General features: G+C 30.5%; 1 protein-coding gene, 1 long non-coding RNA gene and 1 pseudogene across 2 annotated transcripts; 2 read left to right on the top strand and 1 right to left on the bottom strand.

Moving 5' to 3' along the window:
- The first annotated feature begins 6,719 nt into the window (after nt 1–6,719).
- On the top strand, nt 6,720–11,806 carry LOC133693376 (lanC-like protein GCL1). The gene is made up of 5 exons (XM_062114580.1): nt 6,720–7,153; nt 7,713–7,900; nt 8,836–8,947; nt 10,381–10,851; nt 11,310–11,806. The coding sequence occupies exons 1-5, from the start codon at nt 7,001–7,003 to the stop codon at nt 11,649–11,651; spliced, it is 1,266 nt and encodes a 421-aa protein (XP_061970564.1). The 5' UTR covers nt 6,720–7,000; the 3' UTR covers nt 11,652–11,806.
- Nucleotides 11,807–15,755: 3,949 nt separating this feature from the next.
- Nucleotides 15,756–20,282, top strand: LOC133695447 (serine/threonine-protein kinase SAPK2-like; annotated as a pseudogene).
- LOC133694366 (uncharacterized) lies at nt 18,104–19,481 on the bottom strand. Its single transcript, XR_009842277.1, has 2 exons — nt 19,206–19,481; nt 18,104–18,439 (listed from the first exon to the last, which is right to left on the bottom strand). It is a non-coding gene; the product is annotated as an uncharacterized LOC133694366 (long non-coding RNA).
- Nucleotides 20,283–20,876: the final 594 nt, after the last annotated feature.

The raw sequence follows: 20,876 nt of genomic DNA, 5'->3' as shown, positions 1-20,876 counted from the left end.
AAAAAAACTTATCAATTTAAAAAACTTGAAAAAGTAAATCCAACAAAAAATAACAAATAGAAAGACCAAAAATAACCTGAGTTATTTTAAAAATCCAGGATGAAATCATATAAAAAACAAATAAAGAAAAAATAAAGTCTAATCGTTAATGATATAAATGTTGAATGGTGAAGATGAAAAAACATAAGATTAAAAAAATAAATAAAAATAATAGAATCCAGACTCCAATTGAATAAATGTTGAAGAATAAAATTTAAAAAACATGAACTTTAAGAAAGTAAAAAAAGAGGAGCAAACTTGGATGAACCTCCTACAGCCGGGTTAATATCTAAAAACCCAATACTCAAATTCAGTTAAGAAGCTCAATTTCCAATTAATCTAATATCGAATGATGGAATCGAAAAAAATATCAATTTAAAAAATCTACTAAAATAAAAAAATAGTAATAAAAAGAACTATGATCAAATTTGAAATAAAAAAATTAAGGAGGATACAATTTTAAAATATAAATTAAAAAAATATCTCAAATAATACAAAAAGATTAAAAAAATTAAAGGGGGTGAAATTGAAAAATAATTTTAGTTTTATAAATTATATTAAAAAATTATTTAAAATATAAAGGATAGAATTGAAAAAAAAACAATTTAAATAACTAGCCAAAAAAATCCAATAAATAAAAACAAATAAAAAAACTCAAGATAATCAGGGTTATTTTCAAGACCAATGAGAACATATACATAAAGCAAATAAATAAAAAGAACAGAACCCTGACTCAAATTGAATAAATACTAAAGGATGAAAATAAAAAAAAAGTTCATTTGTATAAAATAAAAAATGAATGAGTTAAAATAATATCCTAAAAAAATCAAAGATAAACAAAATAATTTTAAAAAATTTCTATAAAAAAATGCAAAACCTTTGACTTACATCATAAGATTGAGATAAATCTATTAAAAAGAAATCAAAGATAATCAACGAACCAATAAAAAAAAAACTAATGCAAAACGATAATATTATAAAAGAAAATGAGCAAAACAAAAATGTTGAACAACATTAACTTCTCAAACTCGTTATCTAGATTATTAGATCAAAAGCACTACAAATGAAAAAAATTATAAAACTGAATTCTCAATAAATTAAATGTCAAAAGATGAAGCCAAGAAAAAAAAATCAATTACACAAAAAAGATCTAAGAAAAAAAATTTAATTAAAAAAATGAGGGTGAAAATAAAATAAAACTTAATTAGAGGGAAACCAAAAACTTTCAGTTCGTTGGTTAAATTGAATTGAAAAATATCTTTAACAAAAGAAAAAACAAATGATAAGAATGAAAGTTAAATTATAAAAAATAAAATAATATAAACTTTGATTGAAAGATAAAATTCAAAGCCAATAAAACTTTAACAAAAATACCAAGAAAATAAATTAAAAATTAAAAGAATAAAGACTGAAATGAATAAAAAACATATGAGAAATTGTAATTAAAGGACTAAATTGGAAACAAATAAAATTTTTATAAAAGGTATAAGAATGAAATAAGAAATCAAAAGAATGAGAATTGAAATTGAAAAAGAAAAAACAAAGAGAACAATTGTACATTTTATCTGTTAAAAAAAAAAAAAAACCATTGACAACAATCCAATTATCATATATCGTCACGTGTCACACTATAAGAAAAAGGATACGGTTTTCAAAAACATGACTTAAGGTTATTTTTATACATTGAAAGGCAGCGCACGCGCTCCTGTATGAAATTATAATTAACTTGGATGAATGCGATCGGATTTTTCTCAGTATAGAAATGTGTTTTCTAAAAATACCAATATGGGATTTAATAGCAGTGGAAGGCAGTAAATTTCTTCCTTATCTAAAGCGACTGTTATTTGTTTTTGGTTGTACCATGTTTTTAAAAACCTTTTTTCATTGTTACAAACAAACAAACAACGATAAGATTTAAGAAATAATGGAGATAAAAAGTCAAATTTAAGGATAAAAAGGGGTAAAAAGCTGGAACGCATACAAAGAACAAGAACAAATTAGACAGAAAGTGGCTGCTACAAACAAACAACGATATTGATTGATCCATGGGCGGAGGCATGTAAATGTTCGGGTGGATTGTATTTCAGGTTAAGATTTTATTAATATTTTTTAATTAGTTTTATATAAAAGTAACTTGTAATTCTCGATTGAGGTATTAAAATTTGCATGGAGTCTTCTAATTTGATATTTTAGTGTGGGTTAAAATTGAAGAAATTTAAAAATTTGATAAAAAATCACAATTTGACCAGTTTTATGTTATTAGGTTTAATTTTCAATCCGACTATCAAATTAAGCTGAAATTTTACGAGGGATCTTAAAATATATTGAATAAAATTTAGTTAAAATTTTAGAATGAACAGAGTTTGGTAGTGCTAACAAAAAAAACCGTCAAATAAAAAAAAACGACTCATTAAGAGTAAAATGATTATTTTCCATTAAAAAATAAAATAAATCAGTTTTTCCTTTCTTTTATATGTTGCCGATTGGGCAGAAGTAGAATAGGAAAAGAAAGAAAAAAAAAGACAAGAGAGAAAGAGAGAAAAGTAAGGGAAATACATAAAAAAATCAAAGGAAAAAAAATAAAAAAAGTGAGAGAATAACTTTGTAAACTTATAAAGTCCAACTTATAAAATATTAATCTAAGGAAGAATCAAGTGAAGGAAGGAGAAATTGAGAGATGAAAAAAATTTAATTACTTTGTTTTTAGTTGACATGAGATTGTTATTTTATCCCGGTTGAGGGGTTGTTACAACATCGATTCAGATTCAATTATAGATGAATTATATTCCATAAAATATCGAAGATGTAACTTCAATAGTGAGTTTATTTTTACTTTTATTTTAATTTTATGTACTTTTAAATTTATTTTTTAATATTTTGGGTAGTGTATTTTAATTAAAACTTTTCTGTTAACTTTAAAAATTCATGTACATGAGTTAATAATTTATTTTTTTAAAAATTGTATATTTATTTAATAGCCCAGGACAGAAAATTTTGTACCTCTATCCTTGAATTGAACCGAAATATAAAATAGAAAAAAACACGAAGAATCACATATCCAAATAACATGAACTAATTTGGTAGCTTTATAGGACACGTAAACCGCCCAAGCAAGTTGTTTCTGAATTACACACAAACATATATATATTTTTTTTATTAATGTGGGTGTCCAGATCAGCTTGTATGCACCTCAATTAATTTCACGGGTCCTGAAGTTAACGATCCTGTAAGCTTCCAGTGGTCCTGATATTTGTGAGATTCGAACTGGTGATCTCCCGAAAGTAAACTCATGATCTGGTCAATTAAACTACACCCCTCAAGGTTTACACATATTTTATAACAAGATAAACTTGTTATAATTAAAAGGAAGTGAAGTTGTAAATAAAATATAAATCATCTTTTATAGTAAGATAAACTTCTTAATGATTTAAAGTTGAACAACCTTTAATCATGATATATAGATCCATTTTCGTTGTTTTTCTTTTTAGGTTTTGCATTTTATGATATATGCTTTCAATTAACTTAAATAAAAAAGAATTGTTTGAAAGATTCTCACTTTTAAGTTTTTGTCTGAAAAGATAATCTTAATTAATTTCTTTAACGTATTTCACACTTGTCATCACATGATGGGAACGTACTATTTAAAAATGTAATTTAATTTTTGGCTAATTTATGGGTTTTGCATATATATATATATATATGATAGACAATTTAAGGTAATGTTTTAATTTAATAGCTTTATCGACAAAATAAGGAAGCACCACGTACGCAAAACAAAAGAAGAAGATATTGATTGATGTTTCAACAAGACGTTGGTGGTTCCTAGTTCAATCAATGTTCCCTAATCATGACTTCTAACCAGCGGCTGGTATTTACACTTCATTCTCCGTCCATAGTAATGTTTGGAAGTGACTTTATCCTCCGTTTGTTTCTCAGATACCGGTTTCTGTAAAACCATTTTCGGACCTTTTTATTTTATTTTAATATTTATTGTAACAAAAATTGGTCCATAAAAAATATTTTTCAGTTAAAAAAAAATTAATTTGGTTTCTAGAAAAATATTTTCCTTTTGTTTTAGATGAAAAATATTTTTCAGAAGTTGTGAAAAATTTAGAAACATTAATTATTATATCAAATTTAGTTTTTAAATTTTTGATTGCTATATATATTTTGTTTTGAATTTTTTTTTAATTTCATCCATTAAAATTTAATTTTTATATTAATTTTGGTCATTATTTTTATAATTGTTATTTGCTTTTCTCTTATCATTTTTTTATTGAAATTTTTTATCTATCAAATTTGGTTCTCATTCCTTTGATTGTTATTTTATTTAAAATAATTTATGAAATGTTAGTTATTATTATTTTAATTTCTTGATCTTTTAATTTTTTAGTTTTTAGATTTGATCTCTATTATTTTAATTGTTATTTATTTTATTTGATATAATTTATGAAATTATATTTTTGTTTCAATTTCATTCTTATTCAACTTTTTAATTTGTAAGATTTGTTCATTATTATTTTAATAAACTTGAAATAAAATAAAATATTAATAAGTTGTTTTTCAGCTCATTTTCCATGACATAACCAAATACTGGAAAGTGTTTTCTAATTTATTTTTCATTACACTACCAAACATCGGAAAATAATTCATTTTTTCAGAATTTACTTTTCCGAAATTTACTTTCCAAAAAGAAACTATTTTCCAGCAAACAAACGGGGCCTCAATCTGTTTTTTTAATATATATATATATATATGTATAATTTTAAATTAATTTTTTAATATTTTTTTATTGTTTTGATTTCAAAAATAAAATTTTAAAAATAAAAAAATATTATTTTGATAATTTTTCAAGTAAAAAACACTTTGAAAAATAATCATTACCACATTCTTAAATACTCTTTGTATCTTCAAGCACTTGAAAACAACCTGAGTTACACATAATTTTTTATTTTTTTAATTATAATATTATATTCTTAAATTAATTTTTATTTTTATATTTATACAATTCAACTCATAATTAAAAGAGGTTTGGTTATATATATAATTTTTCGAGTTCAAGTTTTGATTTAATATTTAAAGTAATTTCATTTTATTAATGTACTGGTCTAATACATAATATAATATATTTCAAATTAATTAAAAAAATAATCTTAATTAATGGGTAAGCTATGACGATCAAAAAAGAAAGAAAGCTAAACTTATTTAGTTTATATCATTTTGTAATTGTGTATTTTAATAATTTAAAATTGCTATTTTGTTAATAATTCATTCAATAAAAATTTATATTTGAGAAATAATTTCAATTAGCGTAAATATATAGTTAAATGTCATGTAATTGTTATGTTAATTGGATATAATATTGACAAACAATTTTTAATGAATCTTATGTGACATGCACATGGCCAATGAAAAGAAAATCTCTCGCCTAATCCTTAATTAAGCTGCTTTGCACGTGACTTTTCATCCCCTCTTTCTTTCTCTAATCGTTAGACACAAACATATTTAATCTAAAATTTAAATCCAAATTTCTACCAATAAACAATTAGAAACTCTATCAAATTGGATACGACTTGAACCCGTTACCTAAACACTTTGAAAAAAATTAAAGTTGTTTTTATTATTTATATGAATAATAAACACATTGATATAATTTTTTAATTTTTTGATAATTTTTTGCCATAATTTAGATGATTGACGAGCGTATATATATAAGTGCAGGTGTTGTGGGTTCCAGAGCTGGTAGAGGAAATAAAAATAAAATAAACAAATGTAAACAACAATTAAAATCAAAACAAAAAATAAATTAAGGGTGCACGGTCTATTATTGGTGGGCAAGCGCTAGGCCTAACCTTTTTCTATCACTTTCAATTTTTTTTTGGTTTCTTTAACACTGCTAAAAAAATTTACTAGGGTCATTTACTTTTTAGTTTTAAATGGTTATTAAATATTATTATAAATTTTTATTCTAGTTTCAATAATTTATTTTTTAATTATTTCATAAATGATATGAAAATAATTATACTAGTAATAAATTGTTCGTAAAAATTCGAATCAAATTGTTTTTTTATTCTTATAATTTCTAAATAGATTTTAAACGTACTTTTATCTCATTTATAATTTTTTTTATTTTTTAATTACACATAAAATATGAACATAATATTTTGATATTTTTTATTAACTCAACTTAATATAACAATCATAATTTAAAAAAAAAACAATGATTTTAATTGAAAACCTTATATTTGATGAGATAAACATAAGATACATTAATAAAAAAAGATTTAGTGACTATATTTTTAGGTTTAATAATAATACTAAGGAATTTCCTTGAACTTGCCTATTTATTTTTATATTTAGAAGAGTCTTGGTTGCGCACGTAAACATACAAACTAGTATGATACGAAGAAACCACCACTACAAAATATCATTTTAATTAGTGGCAATTTTTCCATAGCTATACCAATATTAATTTTGAATAAAATATCATTACAAGTAAAAAGTTTAATAATACGATGCGAGACCAGTTTGTATTCCATGCATATAATAATTATTTTTCATAAAATTTAATTAATAACTATTAAACCGAACTCAACCAGTTTTACATTAATCCTAACAAACAATAGAACCATCCACCGGAATTAAATACCTAACAAAGGCTATCAATATTTATCCACTGAGCGGACAGCGTGGCAAATGTAAAAATGTCTCCCTGTTCTACACCGCCAATATTCGAAACCGTAACCTAACACCAACACACACACACACACACACTCCGTCACATCCCATTCTCGTTGCTCCTCTTTGCCTTCCCTCCTGGGTTTCCCTAAGAGAAAAAGAGAGAACGAAACCCTCTAACAATCAGAGCTAGACGCAGAAGTGAAGTTGAGAGCTCGGATAGATAAGGGATATTGAGAGAGAGTTCTTTTCTTTCTACAACAAGAGGAGAAATTTATTAACCATGTCATATGTGGTGGGGGTAGCTTCTCAAGAGAACCACGAGGAGAACAACAACGAACGGCTAGATTTGACTCACCGCATAGATCCGACGTCCACAGATATGCTACTCCCTCATGAAACTCTTCTCAGAGCTGCCATTTCTCTCAAGAACCAGGTATGCATTTCTTATGTTTTTGCCTCTGTACAGGTCGACCTTGTAGTCCTCTGTTCACAGGTTCTTGTCATTAAAAAAAAAAAAAAAACCTTGAGAAGATGACTTAAGCAAGAGAGATGTCTATTTTCTTTTTCTAAAAACATTAAAAATGAATTGTAATGCATTTTGCAGTCCGATAACCCATAATTTTCTTTTGTTTTGGCCGGATTAGTCCATTTGTAGATGAGCTTACAGTTTATCTGGCACGCTTTATGATCTTTTGAGAAATATTAAGTTTGAAACTTTTTTTTTTTTGTAAAAAAGTATCTTTTTCTTCATTGAAATTAAAAGTTTACATATTTAGTATTTTTCCCAACTTTATGTGCAGAACATCTAAAAGGAATTCTTATCACCATTTTTCTTCAACTTTTTTACCATCATGGTAAATAACAAATATATAAAACAAGTATCTTTTAAGAAAAAAGAAGTTATATTAAAAAAATACAGTGCGTCTCGTGAGCGTGTGGTTAGGGACTTAGGGCGATCCAAGGCAGGTGAATTATTGTGTTGTGCTATGCAGGTAGTTGAAGTGACGTGGGAAAGAGATGGTAAAACAGGTACGGGTATTGACCCGACAGTGTATACGGGTTTGCTCGGGACAGCTTTCATCTGCTTGCGGTCGTACGAAGTTACCGGTGACGAGCAGGACTTGCTATTGTGCTCCGAGATTGTTGACACATGTTCCGTTTCCGCACGGACCTCCTCTAGGTAAATTATGGGCTGTGACCCGGAATATGCCGACATGAATTATGGTATTTGTGTAAAAAATGAGGTTAAATCTTAAAGACAACATTTTAAAGAATTTAAAAAAATGAAAAATGTTGCTCTAAAACAACTGGATTGTTCTAATAATTGTTCTAATAATTTTAAAGAAATTTTTTTTTGGGATTTTTTTTAGTATGAACCAACATTAGAAAATAAATTAATGAAAAACAGTGTAATTCTTTTATTTCCATAATTAATTTTTGATTGTGAATGAAAATTATTTTTTTTTCATAGAAAAAATATAAATAAGAAAGATTTTCCCATCCAAGAAAACATTTTTTGCAAAACAAATATGCATCAATCTTCTAATTGTGGCACACATAAGTTGTTTTAAGTGAATGAAAAGATTTAATCTGGGTATGTAAGAGATATTTTAAGAGTGTCACTCATTAAATTATAAAGACAAAAGAGCAATAAATAAATCTAAGTTATCAACCTCCCCCTTGAATGAGTTTCCACATGAATGATCAGTAAGTCTTGCTTCAGTTCTATTTCAGTGAATGTCCATATCATTCATGTGGAAACAAATTCAATAACTTCGGTGGTCCAATTTGTTTAAATCGAGCAACCTTTTGTCTCCTAAAGTAACCAAAATGTTTATGGACTGACGCGGCCAATTATCAAATCTTCTGTGTGAAATCGACACGGAGTGTGTTGTTGTAATAAGCAAATTAAATCAATAGCTCAAGAAATCTCAAATGCAGGAAGGTTGATATGATAGAATAAGATGAAGTAATGGTAGATGAGTATTTTTTTATTTATTTTAAAACTAGAGAAATGACCACCCTGATTGCACAGCAATGATTTTTTTCTTTTGGCTCTGTTTTCTCTCGTCCCCTCTCTCTCTCTCTGATATGGTTGAAGTGGTGGATGTATAGGCACATCACCTTCTTATGTGGAAGAGGAGGCTTATATGCACTAGGAGCCGTGGCTGCTAGCTACAAGGGGGACCGTAGAAGACGTGACTTCTTTGTGAATCTTTTCCTTGAGGTAACCATCAAATATATCCATTTTCATCTCCATCAACATGCTTCCTAATATCCTCTGTCATATATATATATATATAGCATAATATCTTGCCTACCCAGAAGAAAACAAATTTAAGATATAGGAATATCTTTTGGGGCCATGAAAGATGCTTGGTCCAAGCATGTGGTTCATAAAACCCAATTATATGAGTTAGCTGTTTCACATGACCCTTTTCTTCAGAGAAGAGCTTTTACTGAATTTCTTCCTCTGTGGATCCAGTTCTATACATTTCATATTTGTCCGTCATCCAAAATCCTTCACTGCAGTTGGAAACACTTACTCGACATTACTTTCTTGAAGTTTATTGCTACCTTAGGCATTCATAAAAATGAAAAAAGAAAAAAAGAAAAAAAGAAAACAGAATCTGGACAATCACAATTGGATCTTTCAAGCAATATGAGCTAATTAATCACTCAACGGCCAAGCTCAGACCTAACACTAATGAGACGATTGCTTTAATTGTTATCATGGATGCATATATAATGGGAAGGCATCATTTGAACTTAGAAAGCTGATCAATTTGGTGCTTTCCAGATGGGGTCCAATACCTTATCTTCTTGTCTACAGTGGTAATTTGTTCCTTCTTTTTGGGAATGTGGTCCCGTAGTCTTGTGGGAACTTCCTTATTTCCACATGTTGAAAGTGATAGATTAGATGCCTCCAATGTTTGGTGCCGGTACACTGCTATGACTCATGAGACAAGCTTATAGCTCACCTTAGTGGGTGGGGACGCCTATGAGTCATGAAATATCAATTTTGGCTTCCGTGGCTCAATCTGATACAGTACCCACTTGCAGTTGGTCTGTTCGTTGAATTATCAGCTAGGTTGCCTCTGCCCTTTGGAAGGCAAAGAGTTAGATGCACCGTCCATTAATTATATCATGAATATCCGCGCTTGTTCTGGATTTCACTAAACATTTACTTTATCTTCACTTCGGTGCTTGGTAGCATGGCTTTAATTGCCAGATTATTATATCATAATATTGAACACTGTAAATTAATGTTGTAGTAATCTTCTCATACGTCTTTCTTTCCGGCCCTTAATTTGGAAGCGGCAGTAGTTCCAAACAAAATAAGATGATATAATTCCACAAATTGAAGGGGTCCTGCTGTTTTATAGCTGTGAACTTTTTTTCTTCCTTATCAGGACTCCTGCTCTTATGCTACAACATAGAAGTACAGTATCTCTGGGGATAATTGATGGGGCAACATGCCTTATCCTTTTCTAAACCATCAGGTTTAAAAATAATGATGATTTTTCATCCAACCAAATATGCATAACTTCATCAAAATGACGATGATTTTTCACCTAATCTATAACTGGGACAGTTTTTGTCAACTGACCCAATCCAATGGAAAACAACAATCTTACTATATGTTTGATTGTTTTATAGGTTGCACAAGAGAGAGCCCTCCCCGTTGGACCTGAGGAAGGTGGTTTTGGGATGTCGTATGAGCTTATGTATGGGAGAGCTGGGTTTTTATGGGCTGCTTTGTTCATCAACAAGCATCTTGGCGAAGGGACATTGCCTTGTGATCTTCTTATGCCTGTTGTTGATGCCGTTTTAGCTGGGGGAAGGGCAGGGGCATCCGATAATGCTGCTTGCCCACTGATGTACAGATGGCATGGGACAAGATACTGGGGTGCGGCCAATGGCCTTGCTGGAATCTTGCAAGTGCTACTTCACTTTCCTCTCTCCATTGAGGATGTCGAGGATGTTAAGGCAACTTTAAGGTACATGATGAGCAACCGGTTCCCTCATAGTGGAAATTACCCTTCAAGCGAAGGAAACCCGAGGGACAAATTGGTGCAGTGGTCTCATGGTGCAACTGGCATGGCCATCACCCTCTGCAAGGCATCTGAGGTAGGCAATTGATACTCAGTCAAGTTCATTTGATAGTGTTTGTGCATTTGGATCCATCCATGGTGACAATTTTACATAAGGAAAAAGCTACACTACTCATGCTCAACCCAGCTTCTTCTATCACATATTATTACACTGGTTTAATTTCAAACATTGCACATCAAAGTTGCAAAAATTGCTGACTTGACACTGTACTTTGATTAAGCCTAAAAGGTGATTCATGTAGCAAATTATGCACATAGTAATTGCATTTGAAAGTAGGAATAGTTGGAAATTGCAGTTATATTATGACTGCTGATAGTTATAAAGATAAGAAGACCTACGGAGTCTAACTGTTCTGGTGTATAATGAAGCAATTACCTATTAAAATGAGAAACACATATATTGAATCCAAGAATTTTATCAGTCTAACATTGAGGCTTAATTGTTGGTGCTAACAACTCTTACTGTTTCTGCAGATGTTTCCAAATGATAGAGAGTTCCGAAATGCTGCCATAGAAGCAGGGGAAGTTGTTTGGAAGAGTGGGTTAGTGAAGAAGGTAGGCCTTGCCGATGGTGCGGCAGGAAACGCTTATGCCTTCCTTTCCCTTTATCGTCTTACTGGAGAGCACATATACGAGGAGAGAGCAAATGCGTTTGCAAGCTTCCTGTATCATAATGCTAGTGAACTTGTGACAATAGGGGATGCTCGTGGAGCTAATCATGCCTATTCTCTTTTCCAAGGACTAGCCGGAACAGCTTGCCTTTGGTTTGATCTTCTCAAACCTGAGAGTTCCAGGTTCCCAGGTTATGAACTGTAAGTGAAACAGTTTAGCTGAAATCTACATTATGCGTGTGGAATTTAAGGCTAACATGTATGTAGTAAGAGTGTAACTTCAACGCTCTAATTCTAAATATGAAGAAAACTCGGATATAGATATCTTTCCAAGGTTATATTTACTAATGATTTGCGTCATCATGGTTCTAAATGGTTACTCTGTGATGTCTTGCTTTTTGCATCGAGTCTTTTAATAAACTAAGCATCCACGCAACTGCGCAAGAACGTTATACCGATGAGCCAAGCTGTTGAAGCGACGATTTGAACACAATTTGTGTCTGATAACTTGATCAAAATGTAATTCATAGACAAGATTAGACATGACTACAAACACTATAATCCTGGTTTTCTGGGTTTTTCTTCTAATGCTCTTCAAACTATTTCCCTTAGATCCTCATCTTTGGCTGGGTGAATCTACCTGCATGCTCTATACGAGCGTGTCTTGGGTTCTATCTAATTTGATGTCAGTTGAAATGATTTGGTGGGAATGCCATCTTCACTCCACTTAATTTGGAACAAACCAATAATGCTAGATGCCTGATTGGAATCATCTGTGCGCGATCATGTGCCAAGAATGCATGGTGGCATACTATTGGAACAGCTGCTGGCGTAGGTTGTACTGTAGAGATTCATCCAATAGGGAAGTAGAAGAACTAGAACTCAATGCTTCTATTGATTGATTTTGTACTTAACCCTTTTAAGAACACGGTTTAGACTTCGATGTGTTGGGTCTCAAATCCACTCAACTTCCTAATCAAACAACACAGTCTTCTTGTCTTATGGATCACTCATCACTTATCAATGAGTTGACACTTCAGATGTGAAAGGACGTGCACATCAGATATCACATCATTTGCAATACTGAATGGACATACTTCGAGTTAATTGTATCTGCTGGGAGAAGCCATTGATTAGTCAGAAGTTCCGGTAGCAAGAACATGCTTTTAATCTAGTCGACGTTTTACTAAATCCAAAGGGTTTTGCAAATGATGTGAGATGAGCATGACACCCTACTATTCACGAGTCAAAGTGAAGCCGTGGTGCTCGGAGAATGATCATACTGACGGGGGGTGGCTAGGTGGACTGGACTGGTCAATTTTTTAGAGGGTTTACGGTAGCTGCAAAGCACACGTGTATGATTGTTGTGGTCGATTGGTCCGATAACTCGAGGAAAATGTTTGGTAATGTGTTCCAAAAACATCTTTGCCTATCAACGGAAATGAGGTCTCTAATTTTTTAACCAATGCGAAATTCAGGCATGAGATTTGAAATCAGGCATGATATATTCAGATTTGAGAGAGAAAAAAACTTAACCAATGCGAAATTCAGGCATGAGATTTGAAATTAAAAAAACAATTGCCATAGATTACGGTTATGCGAAAAATAACTCTAATTTTTTAATTTCAGTTTTTTTCATAAAAATTCACATGATAATATATTTGTAAAAAAAAAAAAAACTGGGGTCTTAAAGGGGTTTTACAGGGTTTTTGCCATCCTAGTTCTTTACCTCACCCGAACCGGTCCAGCCACCAAATTGATCCGTCGAATCAGATTATAGATATTAAAAAAATAATCTTGACTTATATAAAAAATTATATAGATATTAAAAAAATAATCTAACAAATTCAATGAATCTAGATATTTGATTTTCTTGTGTTGGAAAATAAAATATTTTCAAGTCAAAAAAATTACTTTATAATTAACTCAAATCCAAGTACAGCCGACTATATGCTCGTGACTTAAATCCAAATCATACTTAGCCTCTCATTCCTCTCAAATATTTGGTGCCCCACGTACCAAATTTTAACTTTTTCAAGTTTCTATTAAAAAAGTCGAAAAAAATATTGTAATATTTGAATGTGAGATTGAAGTTTGGAATTTGTATAAACATATCAATCAAAAATTCTTTTAAGATCAATTTTTTATTTATGTTTTATTATTTTGTTGGATAATAATTTTTTTAAAAATCTTAAGCAAAGAAATGAGTGTAGTCTATATTTAATTTAATATCAAATATGTTCATCACTATGTTTTAATAGTAAATTCTAACAAGGAAAAAAAAAACCACTATCTAGAAATTGTTGACCCTAAGGTCTTATTGATGCAAAATCTCATGTTCAAATAGGAGCCACCTGTGGTTAACGATACTAGAATGTTAATGAGATTAGTATATATTGGGTAATTAATACAGTTGAAAGTGTTTTCCTCTAAAAATATTAAATTAATACTTTTTAAATATGTTTTTATAATTAACATTCTTATATATAAAAAAAATACAAGAAAAAATATTTGAAAAAGCACTGAAATGTAGTATCAAATAGTGCCTTAAATCAGACTAATTACATCTTAACAAGGTACGGCTCCCTTAATTATCTAATAGAAAAAAGATATATCATTAAATAATCGAAAATAAGTAGGACACAACGAATAGATTGAAGTAGCCTAAACGAGAGGATGGTCCAAAATAGAACCACGTTGGTTAACAACTTGTTTTAGTGTGTTTTTGATATTATGATTGTTTTCATGAATATAATTTAAAAATATAGATTTAAAAAAAGTTATAAATTATAATATTTTTTAATAAAGATTTCAATAAAGAGTTTTTAGTGGGATTTACATAAAAATATTGTGTATATTAATTAACTAAACATTTTTAAATTTATGATTGATACAAAATACAAACTGCATCACAATGCTAAACAGAGCTTTATTAATACAACTTGGGATTCTAACCTCTAACATGATGCCACGTGTAATTTGTTTTTTTAGTAGTGTTTGGTTACTGTCTCGTGACATAAATAATAGAGATAGTAGAAACAAAAATATGTTTGGTGGAAAAGATAGAGATAAAGACATAAAAATAAATGTTTTTAGGGTAATTTTAAAATAAATTTTTGTATTTTTAAAATAGAAGGTATAGAGAAGACATGTCTCTAAAAACAATATTTTTTATTCATAAAATATCCTTATAAAAAACTCTCAATTCCAAAATTGTTCAATGTAAGGATAAAAATTATCACTATCATAGTTTTAAAACTCAACTCAGTGGTCGGTCTAGGAAAAGACCTGAGTCATAATTCAGATTGCTTCAGGTTGATTCTAGTCAACGAATAAATAAAAATGATTATTATAATAGTTTTAATATCTCACTCGGGGGTCAACCCAAGACAAAGTTCGGGTCACGGGTCAGGTTGTCTCGAGTTGACCCAAGTTAATATAAAAACAAAAGGTGTTATTATCATAGTTTTAAAACCTGATTTAGAGGTCAACTCGGTGAAAAGCCTGAGTCACGGGTCGAGAGAGTCACCTCGGGTTAACCCAAGTCAACATAAGAATAAAAGTGATTATTATCATAGTTTTAAAACTCGATTCGAGAGTAAACTCAGGGAAAGGTCAAGGCCACAGGTCACAGGTTAACTTGGGTCAATATAAGAATAAAAGTTGTTATCATATTTTTAAAATCCAACTCGGGGGTCGATCGGGACAATGTCCAAGTCACAGGTCAGGAGGGTCAACCCAATTGATCTATTTTTTAAAAAATAATCAAAGCATCCTTGTTTTGACCAAAATAAAATCTTAAAAAAATGACTGTGTTTTTTTGACAGGTGTTTTATCTCGGATTGACCCGAGTTTTTGACTGGATCATGTTAAGTCAATCATTTCTTTATTTTTTTTTAACTTGGGCCAATTTAGGTTTCGGGTCGGTCTAGTTTAGGGTCAACCTGTCTGATTAATCTAAGTTTTATAATTAGAGTTATTATAATATTATTAATTTTAAAACTTAATATAAATTAAAATAAAAAAATAATATCTAATTATTTTTTAAAATATACAAGGGTAAAATATTTTTTTAATATTTTATCTTATCTTATTTATCCTAACCAAATGTACGAGTGTCAATGTGCTATCAAGATTGAATTCCAGAAAGGTATTGCCAACTACTACCAGCTATAACTTTATCATAATATATTTTGCTATCTTATTTTATTTTTTATCTCCACTATTTATATCTAAAACATTTTCTAAATAACTTTCCAGTCCTTGTCTGCTGACACCATTCTCAGCTTCCAAAGACTTTTACTTTCATTTTCCTTTGACGGACCATTAATAGCTGGGCACCTTCACACAATCACTTGGCGCACAGAGTCCGCAGGGGGCAGCTTTTTCATTCGTGGCCATGAAAATCTATGTAGATTCTCAACGCAAACAAATAATGAGGCAGGCAGTGCTAGAGAAAAAGGAGAGAATATATATAGAGGGCATCAGAGTAGTTGGTCTTCATTGTTTCCTAGTTTCCTTCGTTATTTAACTTAATATAGTTAGCTAGCTACCAATGGAACGTTATGAGATTTTGAAAGATATTGGGTCAGGGAACTTTGGTTTTGCTAAGCTAGTTAGAGAGATAAAGACCGGTGAATTCTATGCTGTAAAGTATATTGAAAGAGGCCAAAAGGTGATCTATATTTAGCTTCATGATTTCTCTCTGAGTTTTTCCATATTTCAATTAAAATATTTCCATTTTTTAGGTGGGATGGGTGGAGGAATTTCATAAAGATGTGTTAAATGTTTGTTGAAGATAAGATTTTGCGAAGTAGATGCTGTGCCTGTGTATTTTATTCTTGTGGTCTTGTATGGGCTGTGCTAGTTTCTTCATATATTAATCTAGGCTGGGGGACCCTTTTTTTTATGAAGTTTCTTTCAACTTGGTGTTCTATTTTATCTGATGGTAGTGATTCTGGAGTGTTGTTTGGTTTCTGCAGATTGATGAGCATGTTCAGAGAGAGATTATGAACCACAGGTCATTGAAGCATCCCGACATAATTAGATTCAAAGAGGTATGCGAAGTGTCATGTATTTTCTTCTTATTAGATTATAAAAAGTAAAAGAATTTTGTTTGACTAGGTCCTTCAACTCAAAGTAAAGATGGATTTAGTATTTCTCTCAACTCTCATATAATTTTGAAACATTATGAATTGATATGGAAGTTTCAGTTATAATCTATGCAATTTCTTTCATTCAAAATGGAGGCTTTGATATATAAAAAATGCACTTAGACGTGTGCTTCTCATGTCAATAGGACACTCATTCTTGATGCCAAGAATTGTAAGAACTTGAAGATTTTGAATCTTGAAAAGGATTTTGAAGTCCAAACGCTAATTTACATTTAGATACCAAAATTCGAAGCCAAGAGCCTTGCCTCCGCTCTTCAACGTGCCTTTGCATTCTGCAAGTTTCAGGACAGGTGAATTCGTTGTGCAGGTTCTGCTAACACCAACTCATTTAGCCATAGTCATGGAATATGCAGCTGGTGGAGAACTTTTTGAGAGAATATGCACTAATGGTAGATTCAGTGAGGATGAGGCAAGGATAGCACAGAACAGAACATTTTTCAGATTTTGACGTCTTGTTTATGTGGAAGTTTAATCATTTAATTTTTGATTCCTTTAAATATTATCAGGCAAGATTTTTCTTTCAACAACTCATATCAGGAGTCAGTTACTGCCATTCTATGGTACTAATTCCTATCAATCTTCATTATCAATTAGAATAGACACAGTCCATGCTTATTTTGACTCTGCCTATTACTCTTCAATAACTAATCAATCACTCTCGTTTGCTGTAGCAAATTTGCCATAGAGATCTTAAGTTGGAAAACACCCTCTTAGATGGAAACTCAGCGCCGCGTCTTAAGATATGCGACTTTGGCTATTCCAAGGCAATGAACTTACTGATTTGCCTTCCATAGAAGACATTTGATTGTAAACCCAGATAATCAATGTTTTACCCCCACTTTGTGCAGTCTTCTGTGCTGCATTCCCAACCCAAGTCTACTGTGGGAGCACCGGCCTATATTGCTCCAGAAGTCTTATCAAGAAAGGAGTACGATGGGAAGGTATTTAAGACCATTTCAATCTTGTTTTTGCTCATCTCTTTTTGGACCCCTTTGGTCACCTAAACCCCAGCATTACTATTTGACTCTTCGAATTATAGATTGCAGATGTTTGGTCTTGTGGGGTTACCTTGTATGTGATGCTGGTTGGCGCTTATCCATTTGAAGATCCTGAAGATCCAAGAAACTTCAAAAAAACAATTCACGTTAGTTAACAGCTTTAACATTAAATGACCCCATTGCTATCATGATTTGATGTGTTAGTAAGAATAGACTGTTTGACCAACGACAGCGGATTCTTAGTGTCCAACAAGGTTGTCAAAAACGCTTTTTTGACACGACACGGAACATACAATATAAACTCGACTCGTAAACTCGAATCGTAAAATCTTAAAATCGCAAGTAAAAGTTTTTAACTAAAAATCGTAAAATCGCAAGTAAAATATTTTAACTAAAAATCGTAAAATCGCAAGTAAAATATTTCAAACAATACAAATATCCAAACATCTTAAAATACATAATTCAAATAAAAGTAAAATAAACAATACATTAAAATACATAATTCAAATAAAAGTAAAATAAACAATACAAATATCCAAACATCTTAAAATACATAATTCAAATAAAAATTCATACATGTCCATAGAATTTTAATAACTAAAAGTTAACAAATCTAAAACAAACAATCTGTAGGTGTGTCATGTAAACTAAACACACCCTCATTGCCTTTATCTCCCTCATCATTCCTAAAACAATCATCAAAATCATTACCATCTAAAGGATTATTACTGCTATGTGCTTTTTGAAATCTAGCTATTGCACAGGAGACTGCCAATAAACCTCCACTGACCTCATATGTTAAAATTTCAAATTCTCAGAAGCTGTACCATAAATATGACACTTAACAATTAATATGACAGAAGATTCACAATTTGTATTAAGCACAATTTGAATCACAAAGCACTGTATTTTATTCTATATTAAGCATAGATGCATTGAAAAAAAAAACATTATTTTATCAACACAGAAAACTAGTATTTAATTCTATATTAAGCATATTGCTAAACTGATGGGGAAACGAAAGCACCAGCAACGATGGTTACCATGGTTGTCAAACCAACCCTTGAGAATGAATATATGCCATAACTCCTCCCACTTGTACAAGTCCTCCCTCTTTTCCACACTCATTCTTAATTCAAGCTCCATTCCCGTATTCAAATATTCTTCCATTCACACCTTTTTTTTTTGTTTTAATTCACAGTGCAAGAACTATCAAGTGAAATATGGTTATATACTTATATTCATTCAACAAAAGCACTCCTAAAAACAGAGGCTGTTAATTCAAAACAATAATAATTTAGTTCTAACTTCTCTTCCATTTCCAACTCTGATGTTTTTTAACTTGATCGAAACATAGCATAAAAAATTAATTAAGAAAAAAGAATTGAAATAAAATAAAATAAAATTATAACTTAATATAATTTTTCTAAATACAAATCGATAAATAGAAGCAGGAAAAAAATATAAAGGCAGAAAAACAGAAACAAAACAAGAAAAAATGATGAAAAACTTAAGGATAATGCATAATACTCGACAAAAATTAGACAAAAAAAAAACTAAAATAAACATGATATTTTGAAAATATACCTGATGAAATCGATCGGGTCAGAAATCACAAAAATCAAAGTCGATGAAATGAGGAGGAACTAGGAAGGACTGAGGCTGAGCCACTGAGGAGATGAATTTGGAGAGAGCGGGATCGATAGGATTGTAGGAGGTCTTTCGATTGGGAGAGAGAGCGTTTCAAGAGGATGGAAGAATGGAAGAAAGAGAGTAAGAGAGTCTGTTGTGTGCTGAGTCAGAGGAGAGAGGACAGAGGGCATTTCAAAATTCTGCTTTTGTTGAAAATTTTGCTAAACTCGGGAAAACGTTACGTTTTTAACGTTTTTTCCGAGTTGACCCGTTTTTAAACGAGTTTGACCGGGTTTGACCGATTTTACTGATTTTCGAGTTTTAACCCCGATTTTACACGTTTTATGTGTTTTAACTCGTAAAATCGAACGATTTTACGAGTTAAAACGCATTTTTAACAACCATGGTGTCCACTACTCAATTCCAGACTACGTTCGAGTTTCCAAGGAATGCAAGCATCTTCTGTCTCTGATTTTTGTAGCAAATCCTGAAAAGGTAACAGAGAGAACTTTCATTTGCTGGTCAGCGCTCTATTACGTAGTACTTACTGTAGTTCTGTTTTTTTTGGGGGGGTTTCCTTTGGGCTTAAATTTTGCAGAGAATTACTATCCCAGAAATCAAAAGGCACCCTTGGTTTCTGAAGAACTTGCCTGTAGAGTTAACTGAAGAGGAGGATGGCAGCTTACAAATTGACGATGCAAAAGAGGAATCACAATGTATTGAAGAGATATTAGCTATGATTCAAGAGGCTACGAAACCTGCAGAGGGGCACAGAATAGGCGGACAAGTTTTTGGTGGGAGCATAGATCCTGATGATATAGATGCTGACGCTGACATAGATGATATAGAGACAAGTGGTGATTTTGTCTGAGAAGGAAGTCGAGGATAAGGGCTTTCTTTTCTTTGCTAAGGGAATCAAACGATCTGTACAATGGGGTGGCTGTTTAACACCCCAGGTCTGATTTTTTCCTTTCGTTTTCCTTGTAATTTTACTTTGAACATGCATGATAATAAATTTAAAATTGTTTGTTACAGTATTTTTTATTTAAAAATATATTAAAAAATTATTTTTCATATTAATATATTAAAACTATTTAAAAACATCAAATATTATCTTACTATTGTCATCCATATTGTATTATGTTTTGATCATTGAGTAGTCTTATGTTAACAATATTTTAATAATTTTTTTTATTTTTATAAAAAAATTGATCTTAATGCATGTTAATAATATAATACATACTTAAAATCCTAAGATATAAGAATATTGATAAAGAACACAATAATGAAAAAAAAATATTTCTAAATAGAATAACTTTCTAATCTTTGGCCACTATGGAAAAATTATACTTTTCTAGAAATATTTTGATTAATATTTGATTACATTTGATTAATATTTAATACATGCTTAAAAGTTATGTAAAATTACATTTGATTAATATTTTGGAATAGAAAAAACAAATACAATAAAAAAATATATTTAGTTAAAAAAAATAATTATGAATACAAAAAAAAATATCTAGTTCAATTTTAAAATAAATTTTTATATTTTCAAACTTTAAAGCTGATAAATATATCCTTTCTATATCTGTTATGAATGTCTCTGTTTTTTTCAAAAAAAAAAAA

Source organism: Populus nigra, chromosome 5 (genome assembly GCF_951802175.1).
Source record: "Populus nigra chromosome 5, ddPopNigr1.1, whole genome shotgun sequence".
NCBI classification, from domain to species: domain Eukaryota; kingdom Viridiplantae; phylum Streptophyta; class Magnoliopsida; order Malpighiales; family Salicaceae; genus Populus; species Populus nigra.
This window is presented reverse-complemented; position numbering and strand designations above follow the sequence as displayed.

Excerpts from the sequence above, each read along its gene's own strand:
- LOC133693376 (XM_062114580.1), top strand. The coding sequence starts at position 7,001 with ATGTCATATGTGGTGGGGGTAGCTTCTCAAGAGAACCACGAGGAGAAC. Across the intron at positions 7,154-7,712 it reads CCATTTCTCTCAAGAACCAG|GTAGTTGAAGTGACGTGGGA; the intron begins GTATGCATTTCT and ends TGTGCTATGCAG. Across the intron at positions 10,852-11,309 it reads CCCTCTGCAAGGCATCTGAG|ATGTTTCCAAATGATAGAGA; the intron begins GTAGGCAATTGA and ends CTGTTTCTGCAG.